The following is a 24,698-nucleotide window of genomic DNA, read 5'->3' as shown; positions in this document are numbered from 1 at the left end:
CAGGCCCCTAGGGGGTCAGCCCCACCATTTGTACAATTTTGAATCCCCACCCCATAGTGATGCTACCAGGCAAATAGGAGCAATATAATTTCCTTGGTTTCAGAGAAGAAGTCGTTTATATTAATAGAGCCAAATTGACCCCTTTTGGCCCCGCCCCTCAGACCCCTGGGGGGTCAGCCCCACCATTTGTACAATTTTGAGTTCCCACCCCATAGGGATGCTTCTGATCAAATTTGGTCAAATTCCGATCTGTGGTTATGGAGAAGAAGTCAATTGTTGACAGACGGACGGACGGACGACACGGTATGGCATAAGCTCACCTTGGTCCTTCGGACCAGGTGAGCTAAACAAATTAAAGGGTATTTCTTCGTTTGAATAAAGTTTAGGTCACCTAAATGGAACTTAAGGGAAAATATGTATTTTCCCCAAGCAGTAAAAGTTATAATCTTTACATTAATATGGCAGTTTTACTTGCAAATTAAACCAAAGTTTTTCAAGTACCAAGTCCTAGAAATTCTGAGTTCGCCCCGAAGTACACTGTATCCCTAATTTAGGCAAAGACAGACAGTTTTTGTGAGCGATTCGTCACATACACTCATATAATCCCCCGTGAGATGGTATTCATGAGTTCAATTCAAAATGAATAAAATAGTAATGAATTTTGAAGAATTTTAATGAATGATAATTTGACTTTAAAATTGAACATTTTCTTGATTAAAAAAATACCTTACATTTTAAATTGAATAACAAACTTAATGTCTAAAAAGTTTTTGAATTTAATTCCATGTCTATAACAATTTTGTTGTTGGCTTACAGAAGAATAAGGAAACTGTACAGGCTTACTAAACCCCTTTACAATAAGAAAACTTCAAATTTCCCGCCAATTTTTTCCCGTCCAATAACTTCTAGCAGGAGAGTTCCAATACATGGCAGCCATGAGGCTTTTCTCACAGAGATGAATAACATGTTATTTTACAAATGAAGTATTTATCTTTCATACCTGGTTCATGACCAATACAAGACTACCAGGAAATGAAATATTCAACTCTGGAAATATGTCAACCTGTTTATAGGTAAGAATTAACTTAAAACCAATCACCATGCATGTGACCTAAATTTACATAGTGCACATAATATTCAAACAGCTTTGGCATTTCTTAAATTGCATTGCCCATTTAACTAAATTGTACAAACACACATCATATGTACAATGAGAATTAATGCAATAATGAACATAAATCACTTTTATCTGAAGAATATTAAAAAGATTTTGCATCCAAATGATTGTATACATATACTCATTTCAAGCAGTTATGAATTTTGAAACAAAGTGATGGATCAATTTGAATGTAATTTTTAATGGAAGGACTACAAGAATATTGTCAAACATGCATAGTGATACAGTTCATGACAAACTTTGATGAAATTAAGTGGTAAAATACATGCAAATTCATTTTCTAAATGAATTAATCATGAATTATAATGAATAGAATAGTTTATGAATATTCATGAACTATGCCGATTTTATGAATGAAAATCTTGATTTCGGGATTAATGAATGTTCATGAAATATTTCATTCATGAATATTCATCATAGTTTTAAGTTCATGAATATTCATGAACTAATCATGAATGGTCATGAATGAAAAAGTTCATGAGTATTCATCATAGTTTTAAGTTCATGAATTGTCATGAATGAAAAAGTTCATGCACATTCATGAACTATGATTTCATGAATGAAAAGTTCATGAACATTCATGAACTATGATGATTTCATGAATGAAAAACTTTCTTACATAATTCATGAATATTCATGAACATAATTTGAAAAAAATGTTCATGAAGTTTTAAGTTCATGAATTTCATGAAAATATTCATGAATAAAACAAGAATATTCATGAATTTTGTTCATGAATAATTCATGAACTATTCATGAATGTTCATGAATTATTCATAATCGTTTCGCAGGGGCCTTGTTGTGATATAGATTTCATCAATAGAAATTTTGCATGTTTCTGCTGTCCAAACGAAGGAATATAAACGCCCCTTTTAAACATTTATCAAATATTGCAACTGACCATACAATTTCAGGTAATGAGGTGGAAATATGTAAACTTTTTTTCCAAGCAAAATATAGACTTCTGTATTTTTTAATTAACTTGATATATAAAATTGAAATGTCTGTACAGTTACAGTATTAGAACTTACAATGTAGTATAAGAATTCATATTCTGTACTTTAGTATAAATATTCAAAAATTATCAAAAACATTTGAATCTGAACTTGGTACCATAAGAATTTTTTTTTTTTTAACTGGAATTAAAGTACAATTTCAATGCATTACACAAGAAATTTGATTGAATTTACAGACATCTTACCTTAGCATGAACTTCTCTTTTGAACTCCCAATGCTTAGTGGAGATTCCAAAAAAGTTGCCCAAAGCAGAGGGCACAGCTGGTACGTCTTGTGTCCGCAGTGGCAAATATCGCGAATTTGTTTTCATCATGGCACCTCCCGGGATGGCAAGGGGTTTGGCCAGTGTTGAATTTGACTTAAGTGATTTCAGTTCATCATTTCTTGTGCAGTAAGAGAATTGACAATCTCTCACACCTGGAGTCTTATCTCGGATTCCAAGTACCTAGGTGACTTTTCTGTCGCAAAATTATCTGTCAGTCAAGATGGTTACGTCATAATTTGGTGTTGGGCGAGCCATAAACTCTATAAAAATTGTGGCTAAATAACTGTTTTGAAATTTCCCTTTCAGTACGGTATTTCTTCTTCCCATTGGAAATGCAGACATCTGATCATTTCTTATGCGCTGTTTGGTCTGGTAGTCTGCAGGTTAATAATTTTGTTTACCAATAATCTCTTGCACAACTTCGGATTATTGAGTTCGCACACTTCTTTAGGCCTCAAAGCTGCCTCGCTGGCCAGATTTCAAATGCAGTTCATTTGTATGTGTTAAAAGTTTCAGTCGATCAATTCCATAAAGTTATCTCCTACTTGTAGCTCTATCAAGCAGATTTTATCCAACCCTTCTACCATTTTGACTTTTTATGAATGACTGCAACAGCGAATGAGAGGCTGATCATGTTTAAAAGTTTAGAGAAGTTTATAATGTGTTTTTTAAGATTGCAGCCAACTTGGATTTTGGATTGACTTGAAAATACCAACACAAATTTTGTCAGGACTATCTTGGGACCTTTCAGAAATTTGAGCTGAATCTCACTAAATTATAATGGACATGAGATGTTCAAACTATATATGTGTTGTTCAGGAAAACCATGATTGTGCAACCATGTTACAAAATGGCTCTCGTGGCTGCCATGTTTAAGTTTCTATGAATATGAAAAATTGAAACACTTTATTGGCTATTGTTGTTTAACATCCCTACCAATGGAACTGGAGAAAAGCACAAATTATTTTGGGTTACCAAATGGATGGGTCATTTTCAAGAAAAAGAACTATCTGTAATATAATTTATGGGCCATTTATAGAAATTAAAAGGATTTTTCTTAATCATGTGGGTGGCCCCATGGCCAGGGGGCCGCGGTGGGCGAGTGGTTAAGGTGTACCGACACTTTATCACTAGCCCTCCACCACTGGGTTGCGAGTTCGAAACCTACGTGGGGCAGTTGTCAGGTACTGACCGTAGGCCGGTGGTTTTTCTCCGGGTACTCCGGCTTTCCTCCACCTCCAAAACCTGGCATGTCCTTAAATGACCCTGGCTGTTAATAGGACGTTAAACAAAAACAAACCAAACAAACCAAGGCCCCATGGCCCTCTCAAAATGATCACAGGAAGAGGTTTAAAATGTGTTTTTCAAGATTACTGCCATCTTGGATTTTGAACTGACCTGAAAATAACAACACTTTGACAGGACCATCTATCAGGATCATTTAAGGCAAGTCTGAGGTAAATCTCATCTCACTGGTGGAATTAAAGAGTAAGTTTGATATAAACTGTGAATCGTCTGCATTATCAGCATTTCCAAAAGATCAAAATAATTATTCAAAATGGCGCACAACGTAAACAGCAAATGTTACCGAAAAATTGAAAATATTAAAATCATTGTAATGACATATGCATGTACTGTACTTCATGGATCTACGAAAGAATTTTTCAAAAATTCTGAAAATTAGAAATATTTCTAAATACACAGATGAATTTTGATCTTTTTATTAACTTGTAGAAGAAGAAGAAATCCCAGAGGGATCTTGGCAAAACCATGAGTGCTGCAATGGTAATCGATATACAAAATGTTTCTCGTGTAAATCATGGTTCAGTATTTTTTTCTGGGTACCTGTAAAGTGCAAAACGAAATCAAAACGAAACGAAATCAAACGAAATGAAATCAAACGAAATGAAAAATGAAAACATTGAAAAAATTAAAAAATAGATAAATAGACAATTTTAGACTTTGCAAACGCCTTAGTGTCCCATTCTCATCGATCGGTGTTAAAACAACACACAGGAAAGAATGAATTTATCGCAATATTCACTCAGTTTTTTAGATATAAAAAATTTACTCTATTTCGATAATTAATATGCTTAGTCCACAATTTATAGGCGCACAAATCGCGTAGTGTATTGGTTCACACTCGATCTAAAATCATGTGACAGAGGTGATTGTAGGCAAATCATTTTATAGTAGGAAAGCGAGGTGTGCATCTGATCGCGAAAAGTTAGAGTTCCGGGAAAATTGCTGGACTTGAAAGGCGCGATTCGTATAAAAACGACGGCTTAACGCGCTGTTCCTGTATTGCTGGTGTCGGGTGTGTAGACAGAATGGAAGCATCAGAGTACGACTCTATTTCTGTAACTTTGATGAACTGTGAATAATTCTGGATATGTTTTAGAAAATATTTAAGTACTGCATAAGTTAAGCGCATTTCCTATGGTTGAAAAAGGAATATATTTTATTTTATTTCAGCTTTGCTCGGATATTTTCGTAAGACCAACTTGTTCTTTTCATCTAAACCCCATGTCAGACATGCATTAAATAGCGTACTGTAGCTGAACGTGCATGCTTGAAATAACGCTTATAGCAAGTTGAACAACGTTAACTTCGTTACTTGTAAGAGTAACGTCCCTTCATTTTGGAAGTAAAATTAGCAGGTGGGTAAGAAATAGTGTATATAGTTTATGGTTATAAATCTATTGGTAAGAAGATATTTTACCAGTATTTGTGATTATTTTTGGTAGAAGAACATGTTTAATATTATATACACAATTAATATTTTTGTACACACAATACACTACGCGATTTGCATGCCTATAAATAATGGACTAATCGTATATTCTGAATCAGACATCGAAGGAAGTCTTACAAGTGCGGACACAAAAATAAAGCACTAGTTCTTAAATTAAGCGGTTAAGGCTAACATCAAGTCCGTCTGATAGGACTTAAATTGGTGTCCCGTGTGAGAATATCTAACTTGCACAATAAAGATCCACCAGTGGTCTTTTGGTGTGATAACGCCGGCACAGATGATAGGGTATTTTTAGGCCAGTATTTAATATTTTGAAATATTTATTAGGTGTTTAGATGGACGTCAAAAACCTTGATAAACAAAATTCACAGGGTAGGGTCTCTCTTCTCCCTTCATCTTCGCTAGGGTAAGCGTGTAACTGCTACTAACTAGAGCTGTCACCAACGGGGTGACAAGTCTACCCCCCGCTTTACCATGATTGGTTTGGATATTTCATGAAGCTGCCTATTTATGGTACTATAAACAAATCAAACATGTTCTATGTTTAGGTAAGAACTATGTGAATGCATAGCCGAACAAAATTTTGCTCGTTTTTAAAGAAAAAGGGGCATAACTCTATTAGAACTGGTAATTCAGCAAAATCTTTGCTTAGAGCTAAGCCTCATAGGGTCCTCTTATTACAAACCAAATTTTAGTAAAATCCACTGAAAACAAAGCAAATGCATAGCCAGACAAGCTAGTAACCATTTTTTACATTAAGGGGCATAACTCTGTAAAAAGGTTTTTTTTTCGGTAGAAGCCGTTACTGGAGACACAACTTCATGCCATTCTGCAACTCTGCATAAAGTTTCGAGAAAATCCATCAAAAACTAAGTGAATGCATAGCCGGACAAAATTATAACACATTTTGTATGAAAAAGGGGCATAACTCTGTTAAAAAGGGTTAAAGTGGCATAATTTGTTTAAAAGGACTACTTGGGGAAAATCACAACACCATATGGTCTTTTAACTATACACCAATTTTGTGAAAACTGAGGAAATGCATAACTGGACAAAATCATAACCATTTTTCAAATAAAGGGGCATAACTATGTAAAAAGCATTTTTTCCAGAAAAAGCATTTACTGGAGGCACAAGTGCATGCAGTCATTCAACTGTGTAAAAAGTTTCAAGAAAATTCATTGAAAACAAAGCAAATGCATAGCCGGGCAATCTAGTAACCATTTTTTACATAAAGGGGCATAACTCTGTAAAAAGGTTTTTTTTGGAAAAAGCATTTACTGGAGGCACAAGTGCATGCAGTCATTCAACTGTGTAAAAAGTTTCAAGAAAATCCATTGAAAACAAAGCAAATGCATAGCCGGACAAGCTAGTAACCATTTTTTTTACATAAAGGGGCATAACTCTGTAAAAAGGGTTATTTCGGAAGAAGTCGTTACTGGAGACACAACTTCATGCCATCCTTCAACTCTGTATAAAGTTTCAAGAAAATCCATCAAAAACTGAGTGAATGCATAGCCGGACAAAATTATGACGAATTTTGTATGAAAAAGGGGCAAAAGGGCTAAATCGCAAAATCACTGCAGGGGACACAAGTTTATATGGTCTTCTAACTATATACCAAATTTAGCCGGACAAATTTTGTGACAGACGAACGGACAAGGTGATTCCAGTATAGGGGGGGGGGGGGGGGGGGGGTATAAAAAGTGATAGGTTAGGACCCATTAGAATCTGGGAGTTGCTTTCAAAAAATAATCACACCATCAATTAGACAGGCCACTCTCTTCCACCCCACTTTAATTCCTTTTTCATTCTATACTGATCCCATCTACTCAATTTCCTATCTATTCTCGTCCGCTGAAAGACCATAAGTCCGTAATAGCGGACTGAAAAAAAACGTTAAATAGATAAGAAAACATATTCTGAATAAAGTTATTTCACATTTAAAGAACTGAACAAATATTGCGATAATCTTTTTCAGGTTCAATAATTTTGTTTTATTTTCAAAGCGATACAGTTAAAAGAATGTCATCATACATAGGGGTTAGCATTCGCCATACTTCTTTCTTCCTATTGCGATAAATTTATTCCTGTGTGTTGTTATTTATCTATTTTTTTCAATGTTTTCATTTCGTTTGATTTCGTTTTGATGGATTTCGTTTTGCTTTCGTTTCACACTTTACAGGTACCCCTTTTTTCTCACTTTGCGGTACACCCAGTTTTCCCACGATCAGGCCGATTCTGGTTTTCTGTGGAAGCGCTTTCGTCACTAAAATCACATATTTAGAAACATTTCGTGTTCTGTGAAATCGAAACAAGTGGTGTTGAATTCATTTCATTGTTTATTTGCGAAATAAATGTATCATGATACATATATATATGGAATCATCGTATCATGATCAGGGAAACGTATCATTGCAGCACTACCTACCATTATATCTTGATCAGTTGTATGTAAGACTGATCTTCTTTCTACTTTTACCTCCTTTTCCTTTTACAATCTGATAACAAGAACAACTTTAACCTACATGTGAAGTTTCAGAACCATCCCTTCAGTTCTTTTCAAGAATAAAGAAATAACAAAGGTCAATTGTCATAATCAAAGAAAGTCGTATCTCAACCATTTTGTTTTTCTGATCAAAAATCTAAGTTTAATTGGCACAACTAAGAACCAATTGGAACCTACTCATGAAGTTTGAGGAATATCTCTCCAACACTTTTGAAGAAATAGTGATAACAAACTTCAATTCTCAAAATCAAAGATGGCCATCTGTGGGCCATTTTGTCTTTTTGGTCAAAATTTCAAATTTCATTGGCACATGCACAACTAGAGACCAAGGGAAACCTGCACATGAAGTTTGAGGACTATCTTTCCAGAACTTTTCAAGAAATAGTGATGACAAGGACTGTTTATATATAATTATGGACTGACTAATGATAGACGATAGATTTGGATAGAATCACTAGTCCCTCCGACTTAAAATTTTCAATTAAAAAAAAAAAAAACATACACACAAAACCTGTGTAAATATGTTTTCCAAAAAAAGTTTTGATCATTACTAGTTGTAATTATACAATCTGAACTGTAGTTTTGTGAACATTTCATTAAAAAAAAACGAGTCAGTATATCATTCGTTTCGCTATGGCCTTATAACAGGAACTAACAAGTCGGTTCTAATCAGTAAAATCTTTTTTCCGGATTTGGTTTTAAATAAAGTTCAATAATGTATTCGCCTTTGATACTTTTTAATATTAGGTATTAGAATACACAAAAATGAGATATAAAAGTGTTCAGAAGTGTGACTCGCTTGTGTTCAAATATTGTCATTCTGAGTGCCGTTAAAAATTGTCGTAATTGATATGATATCGGGTCCTGATTTATTTCTATGATTTAACTGTATTAGTCTCGCCCTTCTTGATCACAAAAACGCATCAGTATCATGTAGACGCTTCTGCAGAGCAATCGTGGAGAGAGGGCTCACTGCTCGATGAAACTTACTTTGAGTATGATTTAATTGTAATTTGTTTAGAAAATTCTATAGAATTTGTGGAATAAACGCCCAAGACAATATGAATAAACATGATTTATTTATTATTTTCTTTTGAAATTTACTCGTCACCAGGGACGAGTGCACGACGACATTCACTCGGCTGGGAGGGACGAGTGCACGACGACATTCACTCGTACCCAGCCAAATTTAACTCGTCCAGGACGAGTGGACGAGTCCTTTTTTCGTATCCTGAAACCTACTTACTAATTTTGTTTCTTTTTATGTACATTTAAGAAAGATAATATTTTGTATTTCGGAAACATTGTTAAACTTTTCAGTGCAAGTTCGCCTCGAAAGCGGTTGACTCCAAAACTAGGCCATCACGCGAGCGCTGGATTATTACCTGTCCATGCAAGCATATGAGTGAGCGATACTTGTACTGACAGTCACGTACCGCAAATAGAACCACATGAAAGATAGTCAGTACATGTTACACTTGTTGACACATTGATATAAGTTTTGCTGTTAGTTTCCTGGAAGTTATCAGGTTATAGTTTGGTAAGCCCAAGTCGGTTATAATTATCCGGTTGGCATTTTTACAAACTGTTCTGAATCCACCAGGTCATGTACACATATGATGTAGAACAATTTTTCTTTAAGTTAGTCGAGCAAGTGCATATTCATCAAAACATATAGTGTTGGTGATAATAACTCTAGAGATGAACCTGTCAGATTACATAGGTGTTGATGAAGTGTCCTCATATTTTTTTTTTTTTTTTTTTTTTTACATTTTTTATTTTTTCAAGAGGTTTTTTACAATGCAAGACAATATATATTCATGAATGTCAACATACAAAATAATTTCTATGAAATTTCATCCGTACATCACAAAATTCACTTTCAATCAAAGTTGTTACATTGCTTTTCTGTAATAGAAGGAGAAATTAAGGAAAGGTAGGCAAGGCGGCAAAAAAGAAAAAGAAAGAAGGATAGAAAAAGAAAGAAAGATAAATATAGAGAAAAATATTTCAAGTGAACAAATAGAAATAGGGAAGAGAAAAAGAAAATTTTCACAGACAGGCATACTCAAATCTGCGCTTCTTGCCATATGTACAACTTAAAAATATTTAAACCAAGTTAACATTGCTGAAAATTGATAAATTTACTAAATTAGGTGACAAAATACGCAAACGAGTACATGTAATGTCTAGTTGCCTAGAGATCTAGTTGTGATACATATATGCATTTAACTGTCATCTGGTGTTTCTTTTGAAGCTTTTACCAACTTTTGCCAATAGTTTGTAAAGTTAAGATAATATTCCCCTTTTCCATATGTAATATATTTTGAACGGTATAATCTTTAATACAGTTAACTAAAGCCATTACATTTAGTGAGCTTTTTGTTTCAAGCATCTAATTGCTCAATAAAGAAGATAATTTCATTATCAATTTTGTTTTATAAAATCACACAAACTGTTACCTCCCCTCATGGTATAGCCTTTTCCAGAAAAAAAAATTTACGGGTAGACTTGTTTTTGTTGTAAATTGGCATATAATTTATAACAAACAACTCGTGATATAAAAACATATTTGACTATATACTTGTTTCCCTATGTATTTTGTTGACCGTAATTTTAAAACAGAAGCAACGACAAAAAACAGTTTTAAGTTTATTTGTTACCAGAGAAACCGACTATATTATATATACTCTAGGAGTTATTTCCCTTCCGTTACTAAACAATTTATGAAATATCCCTCTTGTTGATCGTGACCCAGTTAATAACACATTGATTAAATTGCAAATTGTAATTAATCTACAGTCAAACAATCCCAGCAAATGTTTATTGTCAACTTTAGATGACTTTCTTAATCTATAATATTAGCGGTTTTCATAATTTTCCTCAACTTTTTAATTTTAAACTGATGACCAGTAATGTCCCTACATCATATATAATAGATCTATTTATGTACTGATTTGAGAGATTATACAGTGTAATCACATTAACCATTAGCAACCATGAGCTTATATAACTATATTGCCTCAACGTTAGTCATCTCAATGTGAAAGTTCAGACGAAGCTTTCAATCAAGAAGTTCAAGGGTACGAAAAGGTCAGAAAAACAAGAAGAAAAGGAAAGGTGAAGTGAACGAAGTACGTGTTGAAGACGCAAAATCATTGAAATATGTCAAAAAGACTCACCAACATCAGCCAAGCATGCTTTCACACAGTATATCACAAACTCACCTTACAATTTTTTTTACATTTCTTGGCGAAACACGTGTAACATCACCGGAAATCATTAGGCCTAACCGGAAACAGCATGGTCATGGTAGTAATGAAGCCGTTTTTTTTTTTAAATATAAGAATAGCTTTCTTGCTGGTAGGTAAAATATCGTTATCTATTATTAATCTCTGAAAATAATATTTTTACACAAAATTGAAATACACATTCCATCTCAATCAGAAAACCACTCAGACCTTTCAGATTTCCGAAGTTATGACGGAAAGGTCCGATTGGGAATATTCGAAGGTCCCCGTGATTTCTTGTACGCCGCACCCGGACCTGGACCCGATCCCCGTACCAGGAATATACATATTACTTTTTTTTTCAACAACGACTCAATGAATAAATTTCATTTTTTTGCAATAAACTCATAATAATATTTTAAAATCTAACCATTTAAATGAAAAGAAAGCAATCGCTACAACTTTAATAATCGTCGATTTACATTTTTCAGAGAAGTTGAAACTTCGTGAAAATACCCAATACACAACATGTGACAACGGGTAAAAGTAGATTGAACGTCTATGGGACTGTGTATGTGATAAAGAAAATTATGATTGACGGTCAAGGAAAATAACTATTATAAAAATATTTTATAAAATGAAAAATGACTTCTAAACATACATATATATCCACAGACGTCTGCCTTGCTATAGTAGGAGAAGGAGATTTATGGTTCTATCAATACATGTACTAACCAGATGCAGACGCCTGTGCTATATCTTATGAAGAGGTTAGAAGGACAGTTTGTAGAACAAAGTTAAACAAATCAATGAACATTGATGAAGTAGGTTCAAAGTACATTCGAAATGATTTTTGTATAGATATTTATATCGTATCGGTATGTAAAATATATGAAGATATCCTGAATCAACGTCTCTCCAAATGGCTAGAAGAAAATAAATAACGCTGATGATCAGAATGGGTTTCGCAAAAATAGAAATTGTTTAGGGCATGTTTATGCTCTTACTGGTATAATAAGTATAGACGAAAGCTACAGCCTAAATCAACTTTCACATTCTGTATTGATTCCAAGAAAGCATTCGAAACTCTCAACAGAGATTTGTTGTTAAAAAACAAACAAACAAACTCAAGCGTAATGGAATTAGAGGGGAGTTTTTAAATGGAGTGATTTCCCTTTATAACAATGTAACACGTTGAAATGAGATTGATGATAATCTAACTGATGATTTCTTTGTTAATCATGGAATAACACAAGGCTGTAAGTTATCTCCGACACTCTTTGAAGTATATGCAGACGACTTGGCACAAGATATTAACTCTTTAAAAACAGGAATCTTGATTGACAGTGATGAAACAATGTTATCCTTTCTATTGCATGCGGATGATATTGTCTTACTAGCTCCTGATGAAGAATCGTTACAAACAATGATGAACGCATAGCTAATAGTTAATAGTTGGTGTCAGAAGTGGTGACTGTCTCTCAACGTAAAAAAAAGATAAATAATAATAATAATAAAATATCAATAAAACAAAATGACATTTTTAGAAGGGTTGGTTTATTTTGTTTAACGTCCTATTAACAGCCAGAAAAGTTCTAGGTAAAATGTTTATACTAAAGTACAATGCATATGACCCCTTGTACAATCAGTACAACTTTATGGTGTGGGTATATGGGGTAGTAATGAAAACAGGGAACTAGAAGTCATACAGAATAGAGCTTGTAGATATTTTGGGTGATTCCAAAAACGTATCAAATGTGTAGGGACAAGTGTAATGTTGTGAGGTATGGGGAACTCGATGTACGTTACATATCGCAAGCAAAACCAGACACTTCTTTCCAGTTCCATGTCTTTTATATGAATAATCAAAATGTATCTCACAAACGAAAAGCATTACAACAAAGGGGAATAACTCATATATATATGGAAATAGATTATCTCCCCTAGACTGTACAATTATGGATCTTGTAACACCCATACAACCTACATAATGTACATACACAACACAAGAGGCGACCTGGGATTGACCTCTTTTAAGACAAAACAAAAGACTGAGGATTTCAGAATTTGCTACTAACGAACGAATGGTGAAAAGGTTCCAAATAAAATCATGTTGAGTCGTGATACAAAAGAGTCATGTGACTTTTAAACTCACTTAAACTGAGGTACTGAGGTACTGATGAGAACCAGTTTTCTGTTAAACAAAAATGGAATTCTGATAGCATCAATAATTACCTGAAGTTTAAATCTGATAGACATCAGAATTTCTTAAGTTCAACTTGAAAAATTCTTACACATTATGAACGATGATGACTTTTAGCGATGTACAAAAAGAAGAAAAGCCAATGTTAAACTATTGTTTTATTTTATCACAGGAAATCTATTATGTTTGATGTATGCATACATGCATATGCAGGTGTGTGTATTAATACATGCATGTGTGTATGTGCGTAAGTGTGTGGGTGCGTGGTGGTTTGTGTGTTTGTTTAATGATTTACCGAAGGAAATTTTCTAGTCAAGACCAGATGAATGAATATATATATGTGTATACGTGTATATTTGATTGTATGCATGCATGTCTCATATACCCAAGTAGCTGGGCGCCATAATATTTTGGTCCATAATGCATTTTGTTCATTTGTAATGTATTCTGTTCATTTGTAATGTATTTTTGTAATGTATTTTGTTCATTTGTAATGTATTTTGTTCATTTGTAATGTATTCTGTTCATTTGTAATGTATTCTGTTCATTTGTGATGTATTCTGTTCATTTGTAATGTATTTTGTTCATTTGTGATGTATTCTGTTAATTTGTAATGTATTTTTGTAATGTATTTTGTTCATTTGTAATGTATTCTGTTCATTTGTAATGTATTTTGTTCATTTGTAATGTATTTTGTTCATTTGTAATGTATTTTTTTCATTTGTAATGTATTCTGTTCATTTGTAATGTATTTTTGTAATGTATTTTGTTCATTTGTAATGTATTTTGTTCATTTGTAATGTATTCTGTTCATTTGTAATGTATTCTGTTCATTTGTAATGTATTTTGTTCATTTGTAATGTATTTTGTTCATTTGTAATGTATTTTTGTAATGTATTTTGTTCATTTGTAATGTATTTTGTTCATTTGTAATGTATTCTGTTCATTTGTAATGTATTCTGTTCATTTGTGATGTATTCTGTTCATTTGTAATGTATTTTGTTCATTTGTGATGTATTCTGTTAATTTGTAATGTATTTTTGTAATGTATTTTGTTCATTTGTAATGTATTCTGTTCATTTGTAATGTATTTTGTTCATTTGTAATGTATTTTGTTCATTTGTAATGTATTTTTTTCATTTGTAATGTATTCTGTTCATTTGTAATGTATTTCGTTCATTTAAAATGTATTTAAGGTATTTGTAATGTGATTTATGCATTTTTGATTAAACCATTTTACTATGACTACGTATTTACCAAACAGAGACGATCATTTTGGTTAGTTTTTGTTTAACATCCTATTAACAGCCAGGGTCATTTACGGACGTGCCAGGTTTGGAGGTGGAGGAAAGCCGGAGTACCTGGAAAAAAACACCGGCATACGGCCAGTACCCGGCAATTGCACCACATAGATTTCGAACTCGCAACCCAGAGGTGGAGGACTAGTGATAAAGTGTCGGTACACCTTAACCACTCGGCCACCGCGGCCGATCAGCAGAGATCGCAGAAGAATTTACCTGACAGAGACGATCAGCAGAAATCACAGATGTATTTACCTGACAAAGACAATTAGTAGAGATCACAAAATTATTTACCTGACAGAGACGATTGAAGAAAGGGTAGCATCTAATGTCAGCAGGTATTGAATATTCAAGCTGAGCTGAACAAATTAGGATTAGATTATTTAAGGAATTCTGATTGTAGCGAGAAAATAGCTTTTAATGTGATTAAACAAAGATTTTATGATGTTTATCAACAGGAGCTTTTATCTAATATTAGTGATATTTCTAAAGGTAAACTATATCAACATGTTATTGATAAATTCTCTTTACAGTTCTTCTTGTGTAAGCCTATAGATGACCAGTATAAAAGACAAATAGCTAGATTTAGATTAAGCTCTCACAATCTCAATATAGAACAAGGAAGATACAGAAATCAGCAGAGAGAGCAAAGAATATGTACATTATGTCAAGAAAAAAAAGCTATATTTGATTTAGCTCTCACAATCTCAATATAGAACAAGGAAGATACAGAAATCAGCAGAGAGAGCAAATAATATGTACATTATGTCAAGATAATGATATTGAGGATGAATATCATTTTATTCTCAAATGTAATTTTTATAACAATATTCGAAGTACATCAAATGTACATACATGTACATTTAGCCATATTATTATAGAAGACAAAGTGTTTTTAAGTTGATACAATTATTAAGTGTTCAAAATGTGTGTGAATTGAGTAAGCTAGGGAAATTCCTTTATTTAGCGACAAAACAACGTAATAACGCCATTTAATTGTTTAATTTACTATATGTTAGTCTATTTATAATATATAGTAATACTAAAGTGTACGTATACATATATGTGTTAGACTATTAAGCGTAATGGACATGTACTTTTGTATTTGTGTACTCATACTATATTACATTGTATTGTTTTGTAATGTCTCTCTGGTTTGTTGAAAAACACAAAGAAATAAAGAATTTGGAATCTAGACGATCAGCAGAGATCACAGATGTATTTAACTGACAGAGACAATCAGCAGAGATCACAGAAGTGTTTACCTGACAGAGACAATCAGCAGAGATCTCATATGTATTTACCTGACAGAGACGATCAGTAGAGATCACAGATGTATTTACCTGACAGAGACAATCAGCAGAGATCACAGAAGTATTTACCTGACAGAGACAATCAGCAGAGATCACAGATGTATTTACCTGACAGAGACGATCAGCAGAGATCAAAGAAGTATTTACCTGACAGATACAATCAGCAGAGATCACAGATGTATTTATCTGACAGAGAGGATCAGCAGAGATCACAGATGTATTTACCTGACAGAGACGATCAGTAGAGATCACAGATGTATTTACCTGACAGAGACAATCAGCAGAGATCACAGAAGTATTTACCTGACAGAGACAATCAGCAGAGATCACAGAAGTATTTACCTGACAGAGACAATCAGCAGAGATCACAGATGTATTTACCTGACAGAGACGATCAGCAGAGATCACAGAAGTATTTACCTGACAGAGACAATCAGCAGAGATCACAGATGTATTTACCTGACAGAGACGATCAGCAGAGATCACAGATGTATTTACCTGACAGAGACGATCAGCAGAGATCACAGAAGTATTTACCTGACAGAGACGATCAGCAGAGGTCACAGATGTATTTACCTGACAGAGACGATCAGTAGAGATCACAGAAGTATTTACCTGACAGAGACAAACAGCAGAGATCACAGATGTATTTACCTGACAAAGACGATCAGCAGAGATAAAGGAAGTGTTTACCTGACAGAGGCGATCAGCAGAGATCACAGAAGTATTTACCTGACAGAGACGATCAGCAGAGATCATTGATGTATTAAACTGACAGAGACAATCAGCAGAGATCACAGATGTATTTACCTGACAGAGACGATCAGTAGAGATCACAAATGTATTTACCTGACAGAGACGATCAGCAGAGATCATTGATGTATTTAACTGACAGAGACGATCAGCAGAGATCACAGAACTGTTTACCTGACAGAGACAATCAGCAGAGATCACAAAGGTTTTGTTTTGACACAATGCCTTTAATTCGGTAAGGTTGCTGCATATAACTTATATATATACACTTTGATACCACTAACATAGATTGTTCTGGTTTGGTTTGTTTTTGTTTAACGTCCTATTAACAGTCATGGTCATTTAAGGACGTGCCTGGTTTTGGAGGTGGAGGAAAGCCGGAGTACCCGGAGGAAAACCTGACAACATGCATACAAAATTTACAGGGTTTCGCTTTCAATAACTACATGAATGGTCAAAGTTCCTGTTAATATATATATATATATATGTGGTCCAATAAAGGATGGACATCTGATGGCAAAACCTATCTATGCAAGAAGGTAAATGTTTTCCCGATTTTATGATGTGAGTGATGGCTATTTGTGCATACGAGTGTTTAAATATATAATTGCACAGTATTCCGAGGATTGTTGATTTATAAACGGAAATTAAAAATGAAAATTTGTCTCCTTTGAACGTCATGCCGACCTGGCTATCGTGACAAATGAAATGAGCACGAGATTTCCTCTTCGTGAGTTAAATCAATTCATCAGCGTTTTCCGAAATCATTTAAACAATATTATCACGTGACCAGGTTATATCATTGTAACTAGCAACGAACTTCAAAGTTGGATGACAAAGTAAGAGTAATCGACTTCAAACTGATTAATAGTCCTTGTTAACCGACATTTACATCAGAGACACGTGCTTGTTTATTCAAACTCCGCGAGGTTCCTTTCTTGTATGATTTTATCCTCGGCTCACTCATGACATCATAAAACCTGTTCACGTGGCTACGTTTAGATGAATGACAGAGTTGTGGGCGCAGCTAATGTCTTTGTCGGATTCCTCTTATACATTGGAAACAAGTGTCGGAGTAACATCTTAACAATAGTCGTAAAGTAAGTCCTCAGGACAAATACCTTGTTTGAATATCAATGTCAAAATGTAAAAAGTGAAATACATTCATCTATTTTCCCTTCCATGTATATATCGTATCCAACAATCTGCAGTATTAATGGACACTGCAGTAGTAATGGACACTGCAGTATTAATAAACACTGCAGTATTAATGGACACTGCAGTATTAATGGACACTGCAGTATTAATGAACACTGCAGTATTTATTACAGTTTAATCGCACGTTAGATAGCTCCAAGGTATAAAGTTGGGGTCATTACGTTTATTTTTCGTCGCGGTAATGGTACTGTACGTTAGAGACAGACAAGTACATGTATAATATTGATATCTATATAGCGTGGCTGATAAACTCTCCGGAGTCTTTGTGTGTGTCTGTATATAAGAATAATGTCAACGTATCTCAGTAATAAACACATCTTATCATCTATGTCCACATATGACATGATATTAAAATCATATCTCGGTAGATAACGTGTTCATATCCACATTGAAAGACCCGGAAACTACTTACTTACATAATAAACATGCAAAATTGATTTACAGCATAGTAACACAACTGACGAAGGAAGACAATTTATGACTCCTGACCTGACCAGGCAAACACGATCTACACCACCTAGCCAGATATACCCGCAGCTTATTAAAAAGAACGTTTCAATGGCGCAGTGATGGCCAGGCCGATATCCTGACATAGCGATTTCTACATTTAAGCATTGATGTCATTTTTTTTTAGTTTCATCGGGGTATGAAACAAATTTTGTTTGCAAACTGTATGAATCCGCTTAGCGGATTCTTACAGAAGTTTGCAAACAAAATTTGTTTCATACCCCGATGAAACTAAATTCATACAGTTTGCAAACAAAATTTGTTTCATACCCCGATGAAACTAAAAAAAATGACATCAACGCTTATAATTAATTTTTGAAAATGATTTTCTAATTTAAAACATGTTTTATGTACAATTTTACTGGTTTTAAATGGGATTCTTTTTCTCAAATCAATACGCAACGTCAATTGTCGCATTGTGACGTCACATTTTTCGCGCCATTCTCGGAATTTCTTTCTTAGAAGAATGAAAAGAATTTTTCGACCAATCACATTTGAGTATTTACCATGAAAACAAAGAAAAATTAATTATATATATATTAAAAAATACTGTACTGTTGTATAAAACTGTATGTAAGTCGACATGAATATAATACAACGATGATGACGTCACATTATTGCCATCTAATACGTACCCAGATTAACAATGTGTTAAAGGGAGTGTAACTCAAAATATCAAAATATTTCAGGACGTGATGGTATGAACAGGAAGTCACCAGACCAAAAGTCGGCTGGTGGCCGTTCATAGACAAATGATCTTTATCTTTTCTTTTCTAAGATCACAACAGCTTCATATCCGTGAGACGAAGACATGATATTTTTACCTGTGTGAAATTAAATTAATATTAATATTTATCATGTACCAATTTACATTTCTATAGTTACGGAATTTAGCCGACAAAAGAAGTGTATCAATGATTTCATTTAAATGTAACATATCCATTCGGTTCGTACATGTCCTTTAATTATTGTTTGTACCGATGAAAGAAAAACAAGTTCTGAATATTTCCAGCAAATTTTTTAACACTTATTCTTCTCGTTTAAGCCCACCCAAATGCATGGCGACATGAAACTGTCAAAAAACTACAAATGATCCATGACCAGTGACTGAATTGACCAGTCACGCCCTAACTAAGGGTTCACAAATGACCTTTGACCATCCGCAACCAAATCCAATCAGTCAAAGCCGTATTCTTCAGACCGAAACATTTTATTGCTTTGCTCGCTAGTCACCTACATCCGGCAAGGCGGGAAACAGCTTGATGGGATGAAATTTCGGCACATGTACGCGATAATGAAGCCATCAAAACGGTCAATAATTATTCCTGTGGGGTCCTAATTCTCTTAATACACTATATTCGTGATTGATTCTGAAATCTTAAGCCTTCAATCAGCATCTCATTTGCATACAATGGTATCATCTGGTGCATTCCATCCTTTGTGAAAAAGCTGTCGACACGCAGTGTTGTCAGTCACGTCCTTGGACATGCTGGACATAGTTTACAGATTAACGCCATTGTCCAGTTGGCCGAAGTCAGGTCAACTCTATGGTACACCTCAAAATGAAACCAATGATCGACCATTGTTTTCTTCATTTCAGGGGTTTGATAATTGCACGCGAGGAAAAGTTGCATCAATCCGTATTCAATCTTCAAACTGATAGTAATATTTTTTCATCCAAATATTTTCTAAATTTTAGAAATTTTGCCTTGCTGTTAAGCTGACAAATGGTCTGCCAGAAAGATCAGATTGGGACTACATATTGAAAAACGAAGTGATTTATGACGAGGTCTTCTTCATTTAGAATCGTGAGATAGACTGGCGGTGCTTGGTCCGGAAACTGAGACTAATCATGACCTGTGATGGTTTCAATAATCACCCATTTATAACCCCCTAATTACTGAAGTTTTCAGTTAGACCATCGCTGTGCGCCCGTTTACGTCAATCGCCCCATTGACCATGATGATACTTCAGTACAAGACATTGAAATGTGCTATTTATCGGTATTATCAACGTTCATTTCAGCCTTAAACGTCAATTGGAAGTAACTGGGCGATAAAATAATATTTCATAATTGTACCAATTTGAAATTGAATATTGACGTTAAGTAAATGTAATAACTAACATATCCCACATTGGAACTCTTTTGTGATGAAAACTATGAATGATATTTCCGGAGACATAACAGAGTTTGTCAATGCCGTTCAAAATCTAAATCGATGGAAAGTAGTTAAAATTGTAAAAAGAACTTCACGCATCCTGAGTTAATTTGATCGTGTTAGTTTGATAATTCAAGCTGAAGTTTTCAAACGTTTTGCAGTTCAACAAAAATGTTAATGTCCGATAAAAACTCGTTCAGGTACCTTGAAATCTAGGCGATTTCGATACGTTATTTTCGATTTATTTCTCCTACAATCACGAGCCTTCCAGTCTTCCTTGTTTTACAGAGAACTTCCTTGTTGTTTACCATATGTTTTAATGAATTATTAGTAAACCTTGAATGTTATCCTTAACTTTAAAGTTATATCTGAAAGAGCAGTATAACATTGACACGTTTAATGTAAGTACAATGTACAAGTACTATGGTTTGGAATTTGGAATTCACGTCTGTAACTTACATGTAATATATTACATGTGACAATAACTGTTTATAATTGTACTTCCCTTCAGAGATAGAACATGTCTTGGTCCTAAAGAGATAACACATGTCTTGGTCCTAAAGAGGCAGATCATGTCTTGGTCCTAAAGAGATCAAACCTGTGTTGGTCCTACAGAGATAGAACATGTCTTGGTCCTACAGAGATAAAACCTGTCTTGGTCCTAAAGAGATAAAACATGTCTTGGTCCTACAGAGATAGAACATGTCGTGGTCCTAAAGAGATAAAACATGTCTTGGTCCTACAGAGATAAAACGCCAGTCAGGGTCGTATGAGGCCTGGTGTCAAGGAGACACAATCATTCAGGGTAATATGAGGACAGTTGTCAAGGAGACACCATCATTCAGGGTAATATGAGGACAGGTGTCAAGGAGACACCGCCAGTCAAAGTAATATGAGGACGGGTGTCAAGGAGACACCAACAGTCAGGGTAATATGAGGACGGGTGTCAAGGAGACACCACTAGTCAGGGTCATATGAGGACGGGTGTCAAGGAGACACTTCCATTAAGGATAATATGAGGACGAATGTTAATGAGACACCACCAGTCAGGGTAATATGAGGACGAGTGTCAAGGAGACACCACCAGTCAGTGTAATATGAGGACGGGAGTCAAGGAGACACTACCAGTCAAGATAATGTGAGTACGGTTGTCAAGGAGACACCACCAGTCAGGGTAATATGAGGACGGGAGTCAAGGAGACACCACCAGTCAGGGTAATATGAGGACGGGAGTCAAGGAGACACTACCAGTCAAGATAATGTGAGTACGGTTGTCAAGGAGACACCACCAGTTAGGATAATATGCGGACGAGTGTCAAGGAGACACCACCAGTCAGGGTAATATGCGGACGAGTGTCAAGGAGACACCACATGTTAGGATAATATGAGGACGAGTGTCAAGGAGACACTACCAGTCAGGGTAATATGCGGACGAGTGTCAAGGAGACACCACATGTTAGGATAATATGAGGACGAGTGTTAATGAGACACCACCAGTCAGGGTAATATGAGGACGAGTGTCGAGGAGACACCACCAGTCAGTGTAATATGAGGACGAGTGTCAAGGAGACACCACCAGTCAGTGTAATATGAGGACGAGTGTCAAGGAGACACCACCAGTCAGGCTGATATAAGATCGTTAGTCTATATATATAGATGAAACTAAAGCACAGAAAGTCATAGCACAGTGTGAAAAGTAAGGGAAGATTTAAGATTCCAAGTTTTTTAATTGGGACATAAGATCTAGTTTGGACCATTAATGTCTCCGAAAATAAGACACGGAAGAAAATCACCGGCCATACAGTTTGGGGAGGGGGGATTGTGGAGGGGTAGGGGGGGGGGGGGGGGGGGGGGGGGGGCACAATGAGTCGCCTCTCACGACATGTAGTGATATACACCAGGTATATTTCATGAACGGGCTGATGAAATAGCGTAACGGCGCATTAATGAGGTTTTATATCATATCATAATCATAACTAGGGTTACTGCCGGTATAGCAGATAGCACGTTAGTTTCATGTATTGATAGAGACAATCTCGCTTGATATTAAATTTCATGCTGATATCAGAAGATATTTCTATATAAATTACAAGCGGACCTTATAGTGTCACGACGCTAATTTGAGTTAAGTTCGGTTGGATGGTTTCTCGCTTAGAGTATTAATGAACCGTGTCATTTCTCAATGTAGCACTGATGTGATAGGAGGGGCCATTGATTATCGATCAGTGATTGTCACAGATCGATCATAGATAAGGACCTCACACGCGATATAGGTGTTTGGTATTAAATACAACAGAACTCATACGGCACAATGATAATATACAGTTGTTTAAAAGTTCACTAAAAGGTCAAAATACCAAAGTGTCTTATTCCAATCTGTGTCATCAAAAACCACCGAAAGGTCATAAATATAGGTACAGGTGAGTATTTACAGTATGTACTATACTATTGATAAGATAAATACATGTGTAAGTATACGAGTTTGGTTATCATTACAAAATGATACACGTAGTCGTGCATACATACAGTCATTGTCCACCACAACGTTTCGCCCGTGTTTTGCACGGGATCGATGACATTAACTACAAGTAAACCGTATACACTTAATGACAATTATTGCACGTAGACATGTACATGTAGTTTGAAAGTTTTAAAATCTGCTTGGCATAAGATACACAACTGATCTCAGATACAAACTATTTTTTATGAGTTCACGTGCTTGACAGCGATTTTGGGAGATCTTCAGCGGCAGTATGGTTTTATGGAAGGAAGTAATAAAGGGTATTTGTATACAAGTGAGTCTGAAACCATTGAGAGACGTCATCTTACTGGGGAGGAAAAGTAACCGGCCTGGCAATAAAATGGCCGTGTGGTAGGTCTGTAGATGGTACATGTATGTAGATCCGTCTACATGTAAATCACCACCGGTCACACAGCAATGTTTTTCATACGAACGTGGTATGTTAATTAGGAACGTGGTATTATATAGGAATGTGATATTTTATATAGGAACGTGGTATTTTATATAGGAACGTGGTATTGTATATAGAACGTGGTATTTTATATAGGAACGTGGTATTGTATATAGAACGTGGTATTTTATATAGGAATGTGGTATTTTATATAGGAATGTGGTATGCTATATAGCAACATGGTATTGTATATAGAACGTGGTATTTCATATAGGAACGTGGTATGTTATATAGGAACGTGGTATTTTATATAGGACCTACATTTGTTGGGTATTACCAAACCGATTAAAACACAGATCATCAATAACGCAGTCATTGTATTATCTTAATCAGGTTGGGGTACAATCAATACAATAGCAAATTCTTTAAAAATGAAGGAGGGGGGGGGGGGGGGGGGGGGGGGGATAAAATCATTAAAAATGATTTCAGTCGATATCTATTCATGTCATCAGCTGGTGTCAGTTTCATTTGGTGTCAATTTCATCCTTGAAAAAATACCAATGATATTCTCGTGGAAATTTTCACAAACATTCACATAAAAGCTGCTTTAATTTGGATTTATTCCCATCTATATCGCCGTCAGTCATCAAGTCAGAACACAATACATATCCCTCCAGTTGAAACACGAGATAACACACATGTGTGAACAGAAGCCGGGAAATGTGATTTTAAATAAAAGTATTTATCACAAAATCTGTCAAGGTGGTTGTAAAACGCTCTTATCAAAACCGAGTAATATAATATCGTACTGATAAAATCAGAGAAAATTAAGAAAATTCGATAAAAATCTTGACTGACATTCCAAACAAACGGTGGTGAAACCAGTAATAATGGTCAATTGCTAATCATGGTCAAGGCTCGTGTTTTGATTGATAAGTCTGGCCGTTTATGGCCAGTTGTTACTGCCAAAGTTTTTAATAACTGGTCGTTTTAATGAAGTGACGATAACCCAGGGTTGTTTGTGGTGATAAAGTATAATAATCCATATCTCGGCGCCTGTACTACCCGAGTAAATCACACCAAAGGATAGCATACGGAACATAACTACTTATACGAGTAAGGTTTCTTTTTATTGTTTTGGTTTTGTTTGTTTGTTTATTTATTTGTTTGTTTGTTTAAGTTCTACATTCAATAGGAAAACGATAACAAATGTAAGCTTTAATTTACTCTCCTCTCAAAAGTATCTGTAACTACTACAACGTATTTTTCATAAGTACCGAAATGACTGGAAATCGAATCAAACGGGTATCATAAGTACAGGTACCGAAACGAGATCACGTTCACACGCTACTTTTTATTGCAAGCAAGTACCAATTCGC

General features: G+C 35.0%; 2 protein-coding genes across 3 annotated transcripts in view; one reads left to right on the top strand and one right to left on the bottom strand.

Annotated features, from left to right (window-relative positions):
- Window positions 1-11,041, bottom strand: part of LOC117332860 (zinc transporter ZIP12-like) — an 86,458-nt gene extending 75,417 nt beyond the window's left edge. For both annotated transcript variants that reach the window (XM_033891912.1, XM_033891916.1), the window contains exon 1: window positions 10,951-11,041. The gene's annotated coding sequence lies outside the window, so the exon portion shown is untranslated. The remainder of the gene's footprint in view (window positions 1-10,950) is intronic.
- Window positions 11,042-16,024: 4,983 nt separating this feature from the next.
- LOC117332219 (polyribonucleotide nucleotidyltransferase-like) lies at window positions 16,025-16,366 on the top strand. Its single transcript, XM_033891104.1, has one exon. The coding sequence runs from the start codon at window positions 16,025-16,027 to the stop codon at window positions 16,364-16,366; it is 342 nt and encodes a 113-aa protein (XP_033746995.1).
- The last annotated feature ends 8,332 nt before the right edge of the window (window positions 16,367-24,698 follow it).

Source organism: Pecten maximus, chromosome 8 (genome assembly GCF_902652985.1).
Source record: "Pecten maximus chromosome 8, xPecMax1.1, whole genome shotgun sequence".
NCBI lineage: Eukaryota > Metazoa > Mollusca > Bivalvia > Pectinida > Pectinidae > Pecten > Pecten maximus.
The sequence above is the reverse complement of the archived record's forward strand: the minus strand, read 5'-3'. Positions and strand labels throughout refer to the sequence as shown.

What these genes read in the sequence shown, in the direction of transcription:
- LOC117332219 (XM_033891104.1), top strand. Translation starts at nt 16,025, where the DNA reads ATGTATTTACCTGACAGAGACAATCAGCAGAGATCACAGAAGTATTTA.